Below are 15,347 nucleotides of genomic sequence, written 5' to 3'. Positions count from 1 at the left end.
TTAGCACAGTAACAGAAGGCACATTCACTGAAGATTAACACTAGTAGCAACTGTGCCTAAAGCTTTTCTAAATTAGTGAAATGCACGATTGGTAGTGACCGTATAAATTAGACTAGATGCCTTATACATGAAGGTATGGGATAGGTAAGGCCATTTTCTTACCACGTAAACTGATCACCACCACTATAATCTCTTTCCCCTTAGAGAGCTTTCTTAGCTCAGCTTAAATCCTAAAATCCCTTGTCCCCATATCACACTTATTTATGTTGAATTTGTTTTAATCATCTTGCTCGTTGATAACGTCAAGGCAGCCAACAGATCCCTAGTTGGCAGCCTTTCATCCCAATACTTTTTCAGTGGTCAACATACCCTAGTGATTATGAGGGATCCCTGATGGTTTCTTTCCTTCTTGACACTGGGGGAGGCAATGGCTGTTCGCATGTGCCCGTAGCAACATTGTCATCTTTTGTGTTGACTATTTAAACATGATAACATTTAATTCCTACCATGTGAAACATGTGAACTTGCTGCATTGGGGAGCCCTGCGCGTCCCAACGAAACAGATAGCCGAACCGTAGGTGGAACCATATCGAAGGAGTATCTGACGAGAGATCAGACTAACTAATGGTTCATCGAAAGGGGGCTAGCAGCCTTTCAGAAGTTGCAAGGGCGTCAATCTGGATGGATGATTGACTGATATGGCTTTGTAATACCGGTAATATTTAACATGGCTTAGCTGTGTTGATACTGCTACACAACCAAAAACAACAGGGAAACTACAGCTGTAACTAACTCCTGAGGGCATGCAGCTCTCTCTGAATGAATGAATGATGATGGCTTCCTCCCATTTAAAATATGTCTCTCTTTTAGGTCATCAGCCCAGAGGCTGGTTGGATCCTCAAATAGCACCACCAAAGGTTATGTGGTTATAAGGAAACCCCAAAAACCAATGGCAGCACCAAAATGAGGCGTACTAGGCAAGATGAGGAGTGAGGTAGTTTGCCATTGCTTTCCTCACTGGGTCAGAAAGTACTATTGCAGCACCTTTCATAAAACTCAGATGCACTAGTCATGCTCTGAACGTCATTACTCAGCACTACCCATACCCCAGCAACTTCCATATTGTCACAGCCATGGATATTGACTGGCACTTAGGTGGAAGCTACACTTTACTCTGGCCTGTGCCAAGAGATGGATGCAAAAGTACTGTATCCATCAAGAAATGACAGCAGGCAGATTTAAAATATTCTGGAAGTAAAATAGTCCCTCATTCGGATCTCCGGGTGAGTTTGTTTCAAAGCACTCAGTCGTGATTATCAGAAACTACAACCGCTGTAACTGTACAGGGACATACTGAATTTATGAAGTGTAATATTGATGGGAAGTTGTGTGCGCACTGGACCATCCGATTAACAACAGGTGGGGTGGCAAAATCGGGTACAGCATTGCATGACTTAGTGCTTAAAAAAAAAAAAAAAAAAAGAAGTTTCCTGTTGTACATTTACCCTGGGTTGAGAAAAGGTTGCTTTAAGAAAATAATAAGAACTTTTTTGGGGTGATTGAAAAAAATTGTAACTTGAATATTCCACTACAATTACATGTGGCTATAGCATATAAAATGTAATTACCGTCAGGCAAGTAGTTTTCCATGTATATATTTTTTAATGAGCTGTTCCTAGAGAAGAAGCCAAGAACCCGGGCAGTATTTACTACAACCACAAATAAAAAAATAAGTAATGAACTTCAAAAACAATTTGTCTTTTACGTTCTAATGCAGAATTAAACAAGGAAAATATTGGTATCACTCATTTTGAAATAGGCATGTCAGTTTATTTATAAGTAACACTTAAACTCGAGTGGCCATAATAAAAAATGCGACAGTATATGTAGGTGTACCGATCTTCATCAGAATAGGGTAAGCAGAGCAGACAGACACATAAACCAACCATACAGTTTCATTTTCCAGTATGTGTAGATATATGCAGACTTGCAATGTCACTAAGTTCTAGCGTTCTCACCGAAAAGACAGAATTATAATCGCATGCACTCTACAGAATATCCATATGATACAACTCAGCCTTTCTAACCACAATATTGGTAATGGACATTTGACAAAGTGTTGCTAGTGATATGTATTATATATAACAGTTATATAAAAAGGAGTACTGTGCAGGGGAGAGTAGGTAACTCAAAAAGAAAGAAGAAGAACTCTGACCTGCATAATTAAAATATGATTTAAAAATTGAGCTATCGAATTATTTGTACTTTGAGGAATAGTTTATGCCCAGATTTATGGAAAAATTTAGATTTATGAATTTTGAGTTATTGAAAATAATAACTTAGAAGATTGTTAGGAAATGTTGTAAACTTTGGGCTGGGAAGACTTTGGAGTAAGGAAACAAGTTGCTCAATTAAGCTGTATTTTTCCAGCTGTCATTGGAGAGATAGTGTGGGATGACATTGGCAGATGATTAAGCTTGAATGGAGTTTTTAAAAGTATTTAAGATCATAATATGAAGATGGAATTCAAGATAATAAACTGGGGAAGTGGAATTAGGGATTGGAATAATTTACCCAAGATGATGTTGGAAATAATTTGAGAAAGGACTCGGTATACATTTGAGAGGGAATATGTTATCTGGGCAACAGCCCTAAATGTAGATCATTGATTGATTGATTGATTGATTGATTGATTACAGCAAATTACTGTTGTCAAAATATTTAAATGAGAGAGAAAGTTTGATTTTGTCACATTTTGACTGAGTATTTGATTTTGTTTCAGACTTGCATGGGAAGTGACGTTACGCTTCATGTGTCCGCAACAAACCCAGCACTAATTCTCTACCAGAAATTTGGTTTTAAGGTGGAGGAATTTGTTCTTGATTTCTACGACAAATATTTTCCTATTGATTCTAAGGAATGTAAGCATGCACTGTTTCTGCGTCTTAGTCGGTGATACTTCAGTGAAGTAAGGAAGAAACTAGAATTACTTCCCATAATGGGAAAGCCTGAATTATTATACTTTGTTCTCCTTTTGATATGTTATTCGAATATTGGCCATTGATTGACTCCCACCCTCATAGATAAGTGGTCCTAGATACATTTTCGAACAAGATTGAGTCAAATTTGAATTACTAGATCCTGAGTTCATATTCTAAGGTTTGAAGTTGTTAAAATTTAATTGACCAGTATTGGAATAACATTGTTCATTTTTCAACATTTGGAAAGTGAAAGGAGTTTGTTTAGGAAATTGTTCCTACTACTTCAGGATATAAAATTGTCTTGAGACTTAAAAATGCAGAGTGGCACAAAAGTCAGTTTCTCCTAACATACTGTGCAACTGTTATGACAAAAATTTGCCTTGCTCAATACATTTCCTGCACTTGCAGTAGATTCACAGATATGTCACAGTAAATGTTTATCTTCATTAATGATATGAAATGCATTTTCATTGGACATTCTCATTTCAGCTCATTTTTTTGACGATACAGAAAATGCCATGTTCTTACAGTCCCCCATAGACTAAAGTCACATGGTGTTAGATCACAAGAGCATGGTGGCCAATCAATAGTTTTATGGTGTCTGATTCACTCTGTGAATGTGTTATTCAAAAAAGTTGTAAACATTCATTCCAAATTGGGGTGGAGCTCTATCTTGTTGCCAAAAGAAATGCTGAATGTTGTTGAGTTGATAACGGTATATCAGGAAACTTTGTGCTAAATTCTTTATGAATTCTGAAGGTCTCTGTCATATTTCTACCATAATTGAGACAGGTAAATTCATTGTTCGTTAGTAAACTTGTGTGTCATTGCAAAGAACACAACAGCACATAACACAGATCGCATTAATAACAGCAGTTGACTCACAAGTGACGGTGGACAAACGAATATGTTTATGTAGTGCTACAAGCTATTGTTACCAAGTTAAACCTAAGCATGTCTTGTCCTCTTTGTTAGATACTGCATGAGGGAAACCTGACCTTTGTGCCACCTTCTACCCTTGTTGAATTATTCTGACTGCACTTCACTTAATTTTAGTACTCTAAAGTAGTGCAACTTGCTCTGTCATAAGAAGGCAATTGTTTATTTTCCATCCCTCTGCTTCAGTTGCTTTAGTAGTAGTAGTAGTAGTAGTTGTTACGTACAAAATGCAAACTGGGAATGTTGAAGACCGGCTCGAGAGCACCAGTCGAAGAATAGAACTTCGCCAGTGGAAGGGTTTGAATACGAACCTCCGAGCTGACAAGATCACACCAAAACAGTAAGTACGCTACAGTGGCACCAGCTGAAACCCACGGTGTGTTTGTGTTTGATGCTGATTTCTTGGCATGACTGTCAAGCCATTCTGAATTTACGTGCAGATTTATCAACATTGCTGCGCAAAGCCCATTTGAATTTGCCTGCGAAGCAATCTGATTGGCTAACTTCAGCAGCTGATAAAATGACAACTGTGCGAGATACTGAATTATTTTTCCTAATAATTTATCAGTATGACCAACGCTCTAATGCTTATATATCTGGTTTACATTGTTTGCGACCAACCTGTATAAACGTATAAGAAACAGGGAGAGTAGAATGTTAATACTGGATTTGTTATTGACGAAGATGGAGTAATATTGACATAAATAACAAATTATACTTCCTGACAAAAAAAGTTGAGCGCCCAGAAGAAGCAGTTGAAAGTGAATGAAACTACAGATGCTGAAAGACCATGTGCCTTTATTGAACTGATTACAATATGGGATGAGAGAGAAGGCCGTTGGCAGGTACAGGTGGAATGTTGGCGCCAGGTCAGTAGGATAGTAGCCTTTGGATCCTCTCGTAAGGCAAGTTCATCTACAGTTGTTGCAGCTATCCCTCCAGATCCCGCAGGTTGGTACTGGGATTTAGTCCTCTTCCAATGTCATCCCACACATGTCCAATGATGGAGAGGTCTGGGACTTTTGCTGGCCACGGGAGGACCTCAACAGGCTCTAGGCAGTCCATAGACACACATGCTGTGTGTGGATGCGAATTATCTTGTTGGATCACTCTCCCAGGGTGCTGTGCCATCGAAGTCTGCTGAAGCACTATTAGAGATGACCTGAACGCATATCCTATGGTTCCCCACACCATGATGCCAGGGATTACACCTTTGTGTCTTTCTACAGCATGAGAAGGATCTGCCCTCTGCCCTTGATGCCGCCAAACCTGCACAGAACAGTCATCGTAGGTTATTGAGAAGTATGACTCATCACTGAACATGATGGGATGCCTGTCATCCTCTGTCGATACCTCCTGGACAAGGCACCACTCCAAACGCAGACGTTGGTGTTCTGGTGTCAATGGCAACGGACGTGTGGGGCGGTAGGACCCCAATCTGGAAGATGTGAGTCTTCGAAACACTGTGCGGGAACTCGCAGGATGTTGTAGTCTCCAGTACATGTTCGCGGATGGCGGGTGCTGAAGTTATGGGATCGCACAATGCTTGGTGCACCATATGACTGTCCTCCCTCGGGGTGGTTTTTCTTGGTCAACCCGAAACCGGAATGACGTGATTGGTGCCCTCGTGTACCCATTGAGTCCAATATTGGGCCACTGTGACATCTGAATGGCCCATGTGCCTGACAATTGCACGATACGACCAACCAGCCTCATGCAGTCTCACAATGCAGCCTGTGTCAAATGCTGTTGATTGGTAGATAGGTTGTCTAATGCATCTGCGAGACGTTGAGGGTACTTCATAGTGTATCTAGTCCTCTGTGCTTAACTATCTGACTCACAGCAGTTGACTGGTAACAACTTATCAACAAGACAGTGCCTTCATGAATGCACTCTGGTGGGTGGTTCTACGCATTACAGGTCATTGTAAATCTAATCATTTACTCTCACATCAATGGTATGCAGTATACCAAAATGGGATAATATTGGACCCCTCCTTCTGGGTGCTTAACTTTTCTTGTCAGGCAGTGTAGAAGCATGATAAGAATATTAATGCATATTTTTAACAGAGAGATAAGACAGTACGTAGTAAGGATAAAGGGATCAAAATTATCGTATATCCTCTTTTTTTTTTTTTTTTTTTTGCTATGGGTTTTACGTCGCACCGACACAGATAGGTCTTATGGCAACGATGGGATAGGAAAGGCCTAGGAGTTGGAAGGAAGCGGCCGTGGCCTTAATTAAGGTACAGCCCCAGCATTTGCCTGGTGTGAAAATGGGAAACCACGGTAAACCATTTTCAGGGCTGCCGATAGTGGGATTCGAACCTACTATCTCCCAGATGCAAGCTCACAGCCGCGCGCCTCTACGCGCACGGCCAACTCGCCCGGTCCTCTGTTTTTTAAAGTGATGGAAAGAATATCAGAAAATATCAGGCTGTAAGAGATGGTGAGTTTGAATCCTATTGTTGCCTGCCCTCAAGAGGGTTGTTTCCTGTTTTCACATCAAACCAATACAGTGGAACCTCAATTATCCGTTCCCGAAAACTACGTTTTCCCGGATTATGCGTTCAAATTACGTGGTCCCGCGAGCATCGTAATCAAATCACGTTGTAAAAATCCTGCATTATCCGTTCCTCGAAGAAACAACTTTCCGGATCAACCGTCCAGAAATTTCAATCCCATGGACGCTAAATCCTCATTCAAGCATTTTTCAATATACTGTACCTCATGAAAGGATGGCTATGGCATACTTATGGATCTTGGCATTGACGCCCCGTTATTGCGATAATTAGAGCAAGTACTGAACTGGAAAAGCGATTAGCGGTGAACTTGCATAAGCGACCATCTTAGCATCGCATTTGGATGGTATTGTTTAGAGAATCTCAGATATCATAAAGCAGAGAGTGGCCACAACAATTGTAAGGAGACACAGCGCATTTCGACAGCTCTGCTTGCAAGACGGAACGAGTTTCATCAAATGTTCGCACTTATAAAATGTCCACATTATGTCCATGTTTATATTTTACTTTTTTTTTATTGTATTGCCAAACAGGTTTTCGGCACTTTCCTCAGGGCACTGTATAGCAACTGGGCTTTCAGGCAGGAATTGAAACTGCTCCTTCTTAACACTAGAGGTGTCACAAGCGGTTATTTTTGTGTAACTGCTACATCTGTCACTCCTACAATAAAGTAATTGTAAAAAGTAACAGTTAAAAATAGCGTCCAACGTTACTCATCTTTTATTGGTCACAGCCAGGTCACGGCTTCAAGCTTGTCTCCTTACAGCTCTTTTGCAGAGTCCCATTCATTCACTCGCATATGCACGCACGTATCAGTACACTGTTGAAAGTCGGTGCAGCAAAACACACATTCCTGTTTGCTATAAAGTTAGCGAGAGGCAGACAATGGATGAAATGAGAAGACAGCGTAGCATCTTTTCTGAAATCTAGAGGAGTGAGTTTGACAATTCCCCGATCAAGGATAGAAGACAAGAAAACATTATGATCTGTCTGCCAAATCTCGACACGAACCGGTACAAGAGGATTGATTATGTAAAATGAAGTAATGTTATGATATCTATAATATGTTATCAATATGGAAAGTTAGCACACTAGTTTATTTATGGTACAAAAAAAAAAAAAAAAACTTATACGCTCACCTTAAAGGCATCTAATAAAATCTATACTATAATAAATGCCCATGCTCCCACTAATGATAAAAACAACTCCTCAAAAGACCAGGAGGAAACAGGAGAATTTTGGGACCTATTGGACCAGACCATAGATAACATCCCCAAACACCATATAAAATTATTAATAGGCGACTTCAACGCTCAACTAGGCAGAGAAAGAAAATACCGTGACATCATCGGAAAATGGCCAGCACACAAGAAAACAAATAAAAATGGAGAGAGACTAGTTGACCTGTGTAGAAACCATAATTTAATCTCAAAATCTACATGTTTTAAGAGGAAACCTCAAAAACTCAAAACATGGAAACACCCTGACTACACTAAAGGAGAATGGCAACTGGACCACGTCTGCATGGACAAATACCACCACAAAGAGATCTATAACGTCAAAGTCCTCCGAGGAATAGACACAGGTTCAGATCACTACGTAGTTAAAATTAAAATTAAACTCACTCCCCAGAGGAGACAACAAAAGCAAGCCCTTAAAACTAAAAGAAAAATAGATCCTACCCAGCTAATCAACAACAAAAATTACCAGAAAGCAACTGAAAAAATAAAAATCACAGACAAACTTGAAGACTTAGTACACAACCTTAAACAAATTGCAGAAGACCTAGCTCCAATTAAACCACGTAAAAAACACCAATGGTGGAACAGTGAATGTGATGAAACAGTGGAGAAAAGACATCAGGCATGGCTATTACATCAGTCCCAAAAGACAGAAATATCCTATCAAAAGCTAGTAAAACAGAGAAAAGAAACTACCCAAGTCTTAAGAAGAATAAAAAGACAACATCATAAGGACAGCCTGCAGTTAATTGAAGAACAGTTCAGTAAAACTAAATCAAGGGACTACTACAAAACCTTCAGAAAGCAGCTCCAAAAATATGAACCCCCGACCCTACTGATGAAGGATGAAGATGGTAAGCTGGCCCATAACAATAAAGACAATGCAGAAATTCTGGCTAAACATTTCAACAAGCTTTTAAATTGTGAGGAACCTACAGAACTCCTTCATTTGGACACCAACACCCCGATAAAAACATCACCAGAAAACATCAATCCCCCCACAATAAAGGAAGTCTACCAAGCTCTGAATAAATTAAAAAACTACAAAGCGCCAGGAGAAGATCAGACCTTTGCGGAAATCTGGAAATATGCAGGAACCTCAGCAAAAGTTGCCCTCCATCAACAACTTGTCTCTATCTGGATTAAAGAAGAACTACCAGAACACTGGACAACAGCCCTCATTCATCCTCTGCACAAAAAAGGGGACAAAACCGACCCTAATAACTACAGGGGAATCTCTCTCCTAGACATAACATACAAAATATTTTCAATAATCATCCTTAATAGGATAAGTTTACAACTTGAGAAAGAACTAGGAGAATATCAAGGAGGTTTCAGACCCTGGAGGAGCTGTCCTGATCAGATCATGAGTCTTAAGTTGATAATGGACTATAACAGGAGAAGAAACAGAGATATGGTGATAACATTTGTAGATTTCAAGAAAGCTTATGATTGCATCCATAGAGAATCTCTGTTTAAAATTTTAAGACACCTTGGACTACACCCCAAATTAATAAACATGATAAAATTGACTCTCACTAATACCAAGTCAAAAGTGAAGTTTAGGGGGGAAACATCAGAGACATTTGAAATTAAAACTGGACTACGGCAGGGAGATGGGCTCTCACCACTATTATTTAACTGTGCTCTAGAAATGGTAATGAGGGAATGGTTTAGAAAATCTCCCCCCAAAATAAAGATTGGCCGAAAAATCAAAACAAATTGCCTGGGTTTTGCTGACGATTTAGCATTACTAGCAGTGGACATAAAAGAAGCAAAAACCCAGATATCAGAACTTCAAAACATTGCAAATAAAATTGGCCTCAAAATATCATTTGAAAAAACGGAAATTATGCCCCAAAAACCAACACAGCTAAAAGAAGTCACCATAAATGGTAATAAAATCAAAATAGTAACTCAGTTTAAATATCTTGGAGAAGTAATAACACATAACTTAAATGAAAAAATCTCAATCCAAGTAAGAACAAATAGATTAGCTAAAGCACAAAAATTAACATGGGATATCTACAAAAAGAAATGTCTATCAATAAATACAAAAATAAAACACTACAACACAGTTATAAAACCGGAAGCTACATATGCAGCAGAAACACTCTTTTACCTGAATAAACAATCAAAGACTGACAGACTTCAGAAAATTGAAAGGAGGATTGGAAGAACCTGTATCAACAAAAAATATCAGAAAGATGGACAGTGGCGGTTAATACCTAACAAAGTCGTGTACAAAGAGCTAGAACCCATTACAGATACTATGCGTAAGAGGAGACTGGGATTCTTTGGACATATCATGAGGATGCAGGACTCGAGAGTTCTGAAACAACTAGTACAACACAATCTCGTCTCAAAAAATACCACAACAGGATGTAAATGGATCAGAGAAGTAAGAGAGGATCTGAAGGAAATAGGCCTTACAACAGAAGACACCAAAAATAAGATAAAATTGAATACAAAACTCAAGAATACAAACCTCCGCTTTACCCTTACACAAAACAAACCAACAACACGCACATTTTCAACTGAGGAAAGGGCACGAAGATCGGAGCGTCTGAAGAAGTACTGGGAGGACCGCAAAGCCCGAACAATCCCTTCAAAGAGACCTGAACGACGGACTGACTAAAGTGATCCTATGTGGTCATAAAAGAAGAAGAAGAAGAAGAAGAATATTTTAATGTAGTTTAGTTACCAGATGACAGCAGCAACTGAAACAAATACACTATAGAGTATATTATACATTTTAGTATATTTGACTTAAAGCAATCTCCTCCAAAAGCGCTCTCATTTGAAAGACATGCGTACTGTCTGAACTCTGAAGGTCACATTCTGTGTCTGTAAGCTGCTACTAGTGACCATTCCCACTTCCCAGTTACTGTTTTCACTAGTACGTTATTCTGTTGTCGTTACACGGTAACCTGTTATTTTTTGTCCTCGTTACATTTGTAACAGTGACAGGCATGTAACTGTGACAAAGTAACTGCTACGTTATTTTTCAGCCATCTCTACTTAACACAAATCTAGTACCGGTACACGATAATGTTATCGAGACCCGAACAGATGTTGCACCTTACATTAAAAAAAGCCATGGGAGGTCTTGGGATTGCCTATTACTGTTTCAGTCCTAATGTAAGACTGAAAACGTTATGTTTTTGTGTTAAAATGCCAGAAACCGCAGTCGTTTTATTTGCGCACGTTACATTTAAAGCGTTTGTATCATTTCCCACTCGTACTGACGTGCAGCGAGCGCGCTTTCCAGCTGAGCTCAAGGTCACGAATGACTGTAATTTCTGAAGTTTTGATGATTTTTTTCTCTTTCCAATTTGATTGGATTAGTGAAGGGCAGAATTAAATATAATGCATTCAGAAACTTTTGAGAATTGATACTTACTTGTTCGAAACCGTGTTCTCGAGTTCAACATAACCTTAAAAATCAGTGTAGGCCTAATTTACGCGGTACAAGATTTCCAGAAACTGACTACGAACAGTATACCGGGGACCAAATTACAATGGAAGATTAAGAAAAGAAGGGATTTTGCCATCATGTTGGGTGCTTTTGTATCTAATGTGCTTTATTTTATTAGATGAGAGAATTAAAAACTACCTGTGGTCGATTGTCGTTTGGCTTGGCGTTATTAGATTTTTCGAAGAGTTGGCTAATCAAGGTTGCTGAACTGAAAGAAGTTTTGACGGGAAACTGACGAAGATTCCCCTGTAAAATTGTAAATAAAGTATCGAGATTTTGAACTCGCGTACGAGTAATTAATGTTTGATGCCGGTTTCACGTTCTAACTTGCCTGCCTCTCATGTGGAGTGCCTGGGTTCGATTTCCGGCCAGGTCAGCGATTTTTACCTGGATATAAGGGCTGCTTCCAGGTCTACTCAGGCTACGTGATTCCCTTTAAGGAGCTATCTAATGGTGAGATTGCGACCCTGGTCAAGAGATCCAGGAATATCGGCCAAGATGATTCGTCACACTGACCATGCATCACTTTATAATCTGCAGGCCTTCGGGCTGAGCAGCGGCCGCTTGGCAGGCAAAGGCCCATTGAGGCTGTAGTTTGGTTTGGTTTAAGAGTTTTTATAAGATTATAATTGTACATATTCCATTTTTGTGATGTTTAGCCAAATTGGTGATGGTTTTCATTCATTCCCGGATTTTACATTTTCCCGTGTTGTACGTTTTATTTTCATGGTCCCTTAAAAAATGGAGAATCGAGGTTCCACTGTACCATGTCATGGCTGCTTGCTTCCCTATCCTACTCTTTTCCATTGTCACCATAAACTTTTCTGTTAGTGCAAACTTTTAAGCAAGCAAAAAAAAAAAGAAAAGAAAAACAATAAAAAATAGGATTAAAGAAAAGGTGGAAATGCAACACAAAGGTTTGGTTTCAGAAAAGGAAAATTAAGCATAAAGCCCATTTTTAATGTGAGACTAAATATGTAAAACATTGACATTATGGGAATGATATGTTAATCGCATTGTTTGATTCAGAAAAGGCAGTGATATCATCCCCAAAGAAAATTAAAAACATCTAGAAGAATAGAAGTATATTAAATGTTGCATTTGTGCTAACCCTAGGGGGCAAAATAGTTAGAATGGTTTCAAATTGAAGTCAGATTGAGACAGAAAAGAGTTCTGTCAGTATTGCTAATTATAATTTTGATGGCTGATATTAGGAAGTTAGCAAAGGCAGCATATGATATTATTTGTAATTTGGGGAAATAATGAGGGAGAGGTCGAAGAATAGCTTGATGCAATAAATGAGAAAAATTGAGGAATGGGGAGTAAAAATCAGTGTGGAGAAAATCAAAACGAAGGTGGTGGCAAGAGGAAAGAGAGAATGAAACAGTTGCATAATAGTTGTTTTTAAAAGTATTTTTGTGAAATTTTAAAAATATTTTTGCAAAAGATTGCAGAATTCTTTGGCATTATTATTATTATTATTATTATTATTATTATTATTATTATTATTATTATTATTATTATTATTATTATTATTATTCTTATTTCTTCGATTTTGTCCTCCTAAGGACCATGGAAAGTAACCCTGTGCATCCATCTTAAACCTTCTTTTCTTCACTTCCAATAGTTCTTCATCCTTTCACTTTGCTGTTTCCTCCTCTCTTGTGTCGAGATATTATTATTAGCTTTCCTCTTTTCCTTCTTCTGGTAACCGTTGAGTTTTTGTATCAATCTTCTGAAAGTTGTTCTGTCTTGTATTACATCGTCTGTTATTCCAATCTCTGTCATATCTTTTTTTACTTCTTGGATTATTAATATTATTTATTTTCCACAAATTGTAGATACAATTGAGGGATGATGAATGGAGAAACGGCATAGTCCCACATACTTGAATGTGCCTCCATCCCCACGTAAAGTTACAATATTAAAATATACAATTATATTCTACATAATGTTCTTATATATAGTTACAGTATTTACATAGACATATCACGGCCTACCAGATCTAAGGAAAGATGATCGAAGTGCCCTAACACCAAAGTGACAAATCAATATACCAAGTGTAGAGATAGTATTATAAAGTGATAGTGATTGTAAAGTTTAGTGCAGTGAGTCAATAGAAAGTTGAAGTGGTAAGGAATACAACGTAGAAATATCTTCAGACTTAAAACAATCATTCACTGAACATACGAAAAGATCCGCCATTTTGGGACTCAGAGTACATAGATATATAGATATACCAGGCGACCAAGCAACTGACCAGAGTGTCGACATGGAGAAAGTGGTAAACTGCGCCACGTGTGCGAAGGAAGTTCGCTCCAATGAAGAATCAATAGAATGCGAAGAATGCGATAGATGGCAACACCTTGAATGTAGTGGACTAACGAGAGGGGAATTCAACATCATGCAGAGGGAGCATTGCAAGCTCACATGGATTTGTGTGGATTGCAAACCACGCACCATAAAAAGGAAAGATATAGAACAATCAATAATGACAAAACTCACGCAAAAATTCCAAGACGTAATGAACAACATGATCGCAAATATTGGAGTAATAATGAGAGAAGAGATCCAAATAGCAGTAAAGACAGAATTTGACCAATGCCTCCCAAGAGTAACTGCAAGATGAAAAGCACCAAACATACCAAACAGGGTGGAGAATGAAGAACCGACTAGAAACGCCGAACATAGTCCAAATGTAGAAAATCAAAATGGTGAAAGTAGTGACAAAGAGAGAAGAGACATCGTTAAATTACCCAATGATCAAGACAAAAGATGATGATATGAATCAAAGTGAACTGATACAGGACATCTCTACACAACGGAAGAATGACCGAGACACTGTAGAAGAAAGGGCCGAGATGCGAAGGAGACAGAAACAGAAAGCAGATGAATCCACAGGAACTAAACCGGATGATAGCTACGAGCTAAGGGCTGCGGAACGAAAAGTCTGGCTATTTATTGGTAGAGCAAGCAAGGGAACTTCAACAGGATCAATAAAGAAATGTCTAGAGAAAAACAAAATAGAAGGGGAGACAGAACGTGAAGAACTCAGAACGGTTGGCAACAGGAAATCCTTCAAGGTAGGGATACCATACAAATATATGGATCTTGTATATAGTGTGGACTTCTGGCCAAAGGATATAATATTCCGAAGATTTCGCTTCATGCAAAGCCAAGGAAGAAATGAATGGGAATTTCCGCCCCAACACTAATAAAACTACATAGCTAAAACTACTGCTATGGAACACGGAAGGTGCAAGAAATGCCTTGATACATATTCCCCACGAAACACTTGTAAACATAGATATTATAATTGCAACAGAGACTTTCCTCTTAGAACCAGTACACATCCAAGGATTTTACAGTACACGTTCATTCGCAAAGTCTATCGACGGTAGGCCGGAGGGAGGTGTTTCATGTTTCTTCAAACCGACTATTGGAAAGATAACCAGCGCCACGAAAGAAGACAATTTGCTAATTACAAGAACAACACCCTTCACAACGGTAGACCTGTACATGCCTCCACACTGGACAATGGAAGATGCAATAGAACATCTAATGAAAGCATTGATGGAGGTGAAACATGATGAGTCAGTCCTTTTAGCAGGAGATCTTAACTGCAGAATCGATAAAATCAGTAACAAGACTGAACTGATTCTGGAAACACTCAGCGAGGAAGGCTTCAAACTTGTAAACGACTCAGAACTCAAAACAAACTTCGCACACAATGGCACCAGTTCAATTGATTTAGTATTTTATAGAGGAAAATATGTCTGAAATCTGGCCCAAGAAGGTTTATGGTCGTCTTCTGCAGCACCAATCAGAAAACATATTCCCATTGAAACTACATTTGAAATAGAAAATATGCATACAAAATACATTACTAAGACCACCAACGACAGACCATCAAGAAAGATTGATATAAATATCCTCAAACAAAATGAGATGCAAATAGAAACTTCAGTGCAGCTCATAGATGAGGGCAACACAACTGGAGCATTAGAACTAATCATTAACATACTTCAACGAGCTCTTATTCCACCAAGACAACTTAGAGCTCAGCCCTGGTTTAATGAAAAATGTTACAAAATGCGTACAGAAACACTAGAAGCGTTATACGTAGCCAAAACGACAGGAAGAGATGAAGATCTTAAAACCTATGCAACTAAGAGGAGAAATTACAA

At 38.7% G+C, this 15,347-nt stretch overlaps 1 protein-coding gene across 1 annotated transcript in view; it reads left to right on the top strand.

The window, feature by feature from the left end:
* Atac2 (Ada2a-containing complex component 2) overlaps positions 1 to 3,588 on the top strand; it is a 113,394-nt gene extending 109,806 nt beyond the window's left edge. The window contains exon 11 of the mRNA XM_067146171.2: positions 2,783 to 3,588. Within this exon, the coding sequence (XP_067002272.2) occupies positions 2,783 to 2,956 (174 nt within the window). The 3' untranslated portion in view covers positions 2,957 to 3,588. The remainder of the gene's footprint in view (positions 1 to 2,782) is intronic.
* Positions 3,589 to 15,347: the final 11,759 nt, after the last annotated feature.

This window comes from Anabrus simplex, chromosome 4 (assembly GCF_040414725.1).
Source record: "Anabrus simplex isolate iqAnaSimp1 chromosome 4, ASM4041472v1, whole genome shotgun sequence".
NCBI lineage: Eukaryota > Metazoa > Arthropoda > Insecta > Orthoptera > Tettigoniidae > Anabrus > Anabrus simplex.
This window is presented reverse-complemented; position numbering and strand designations above follow the sequence as displayed.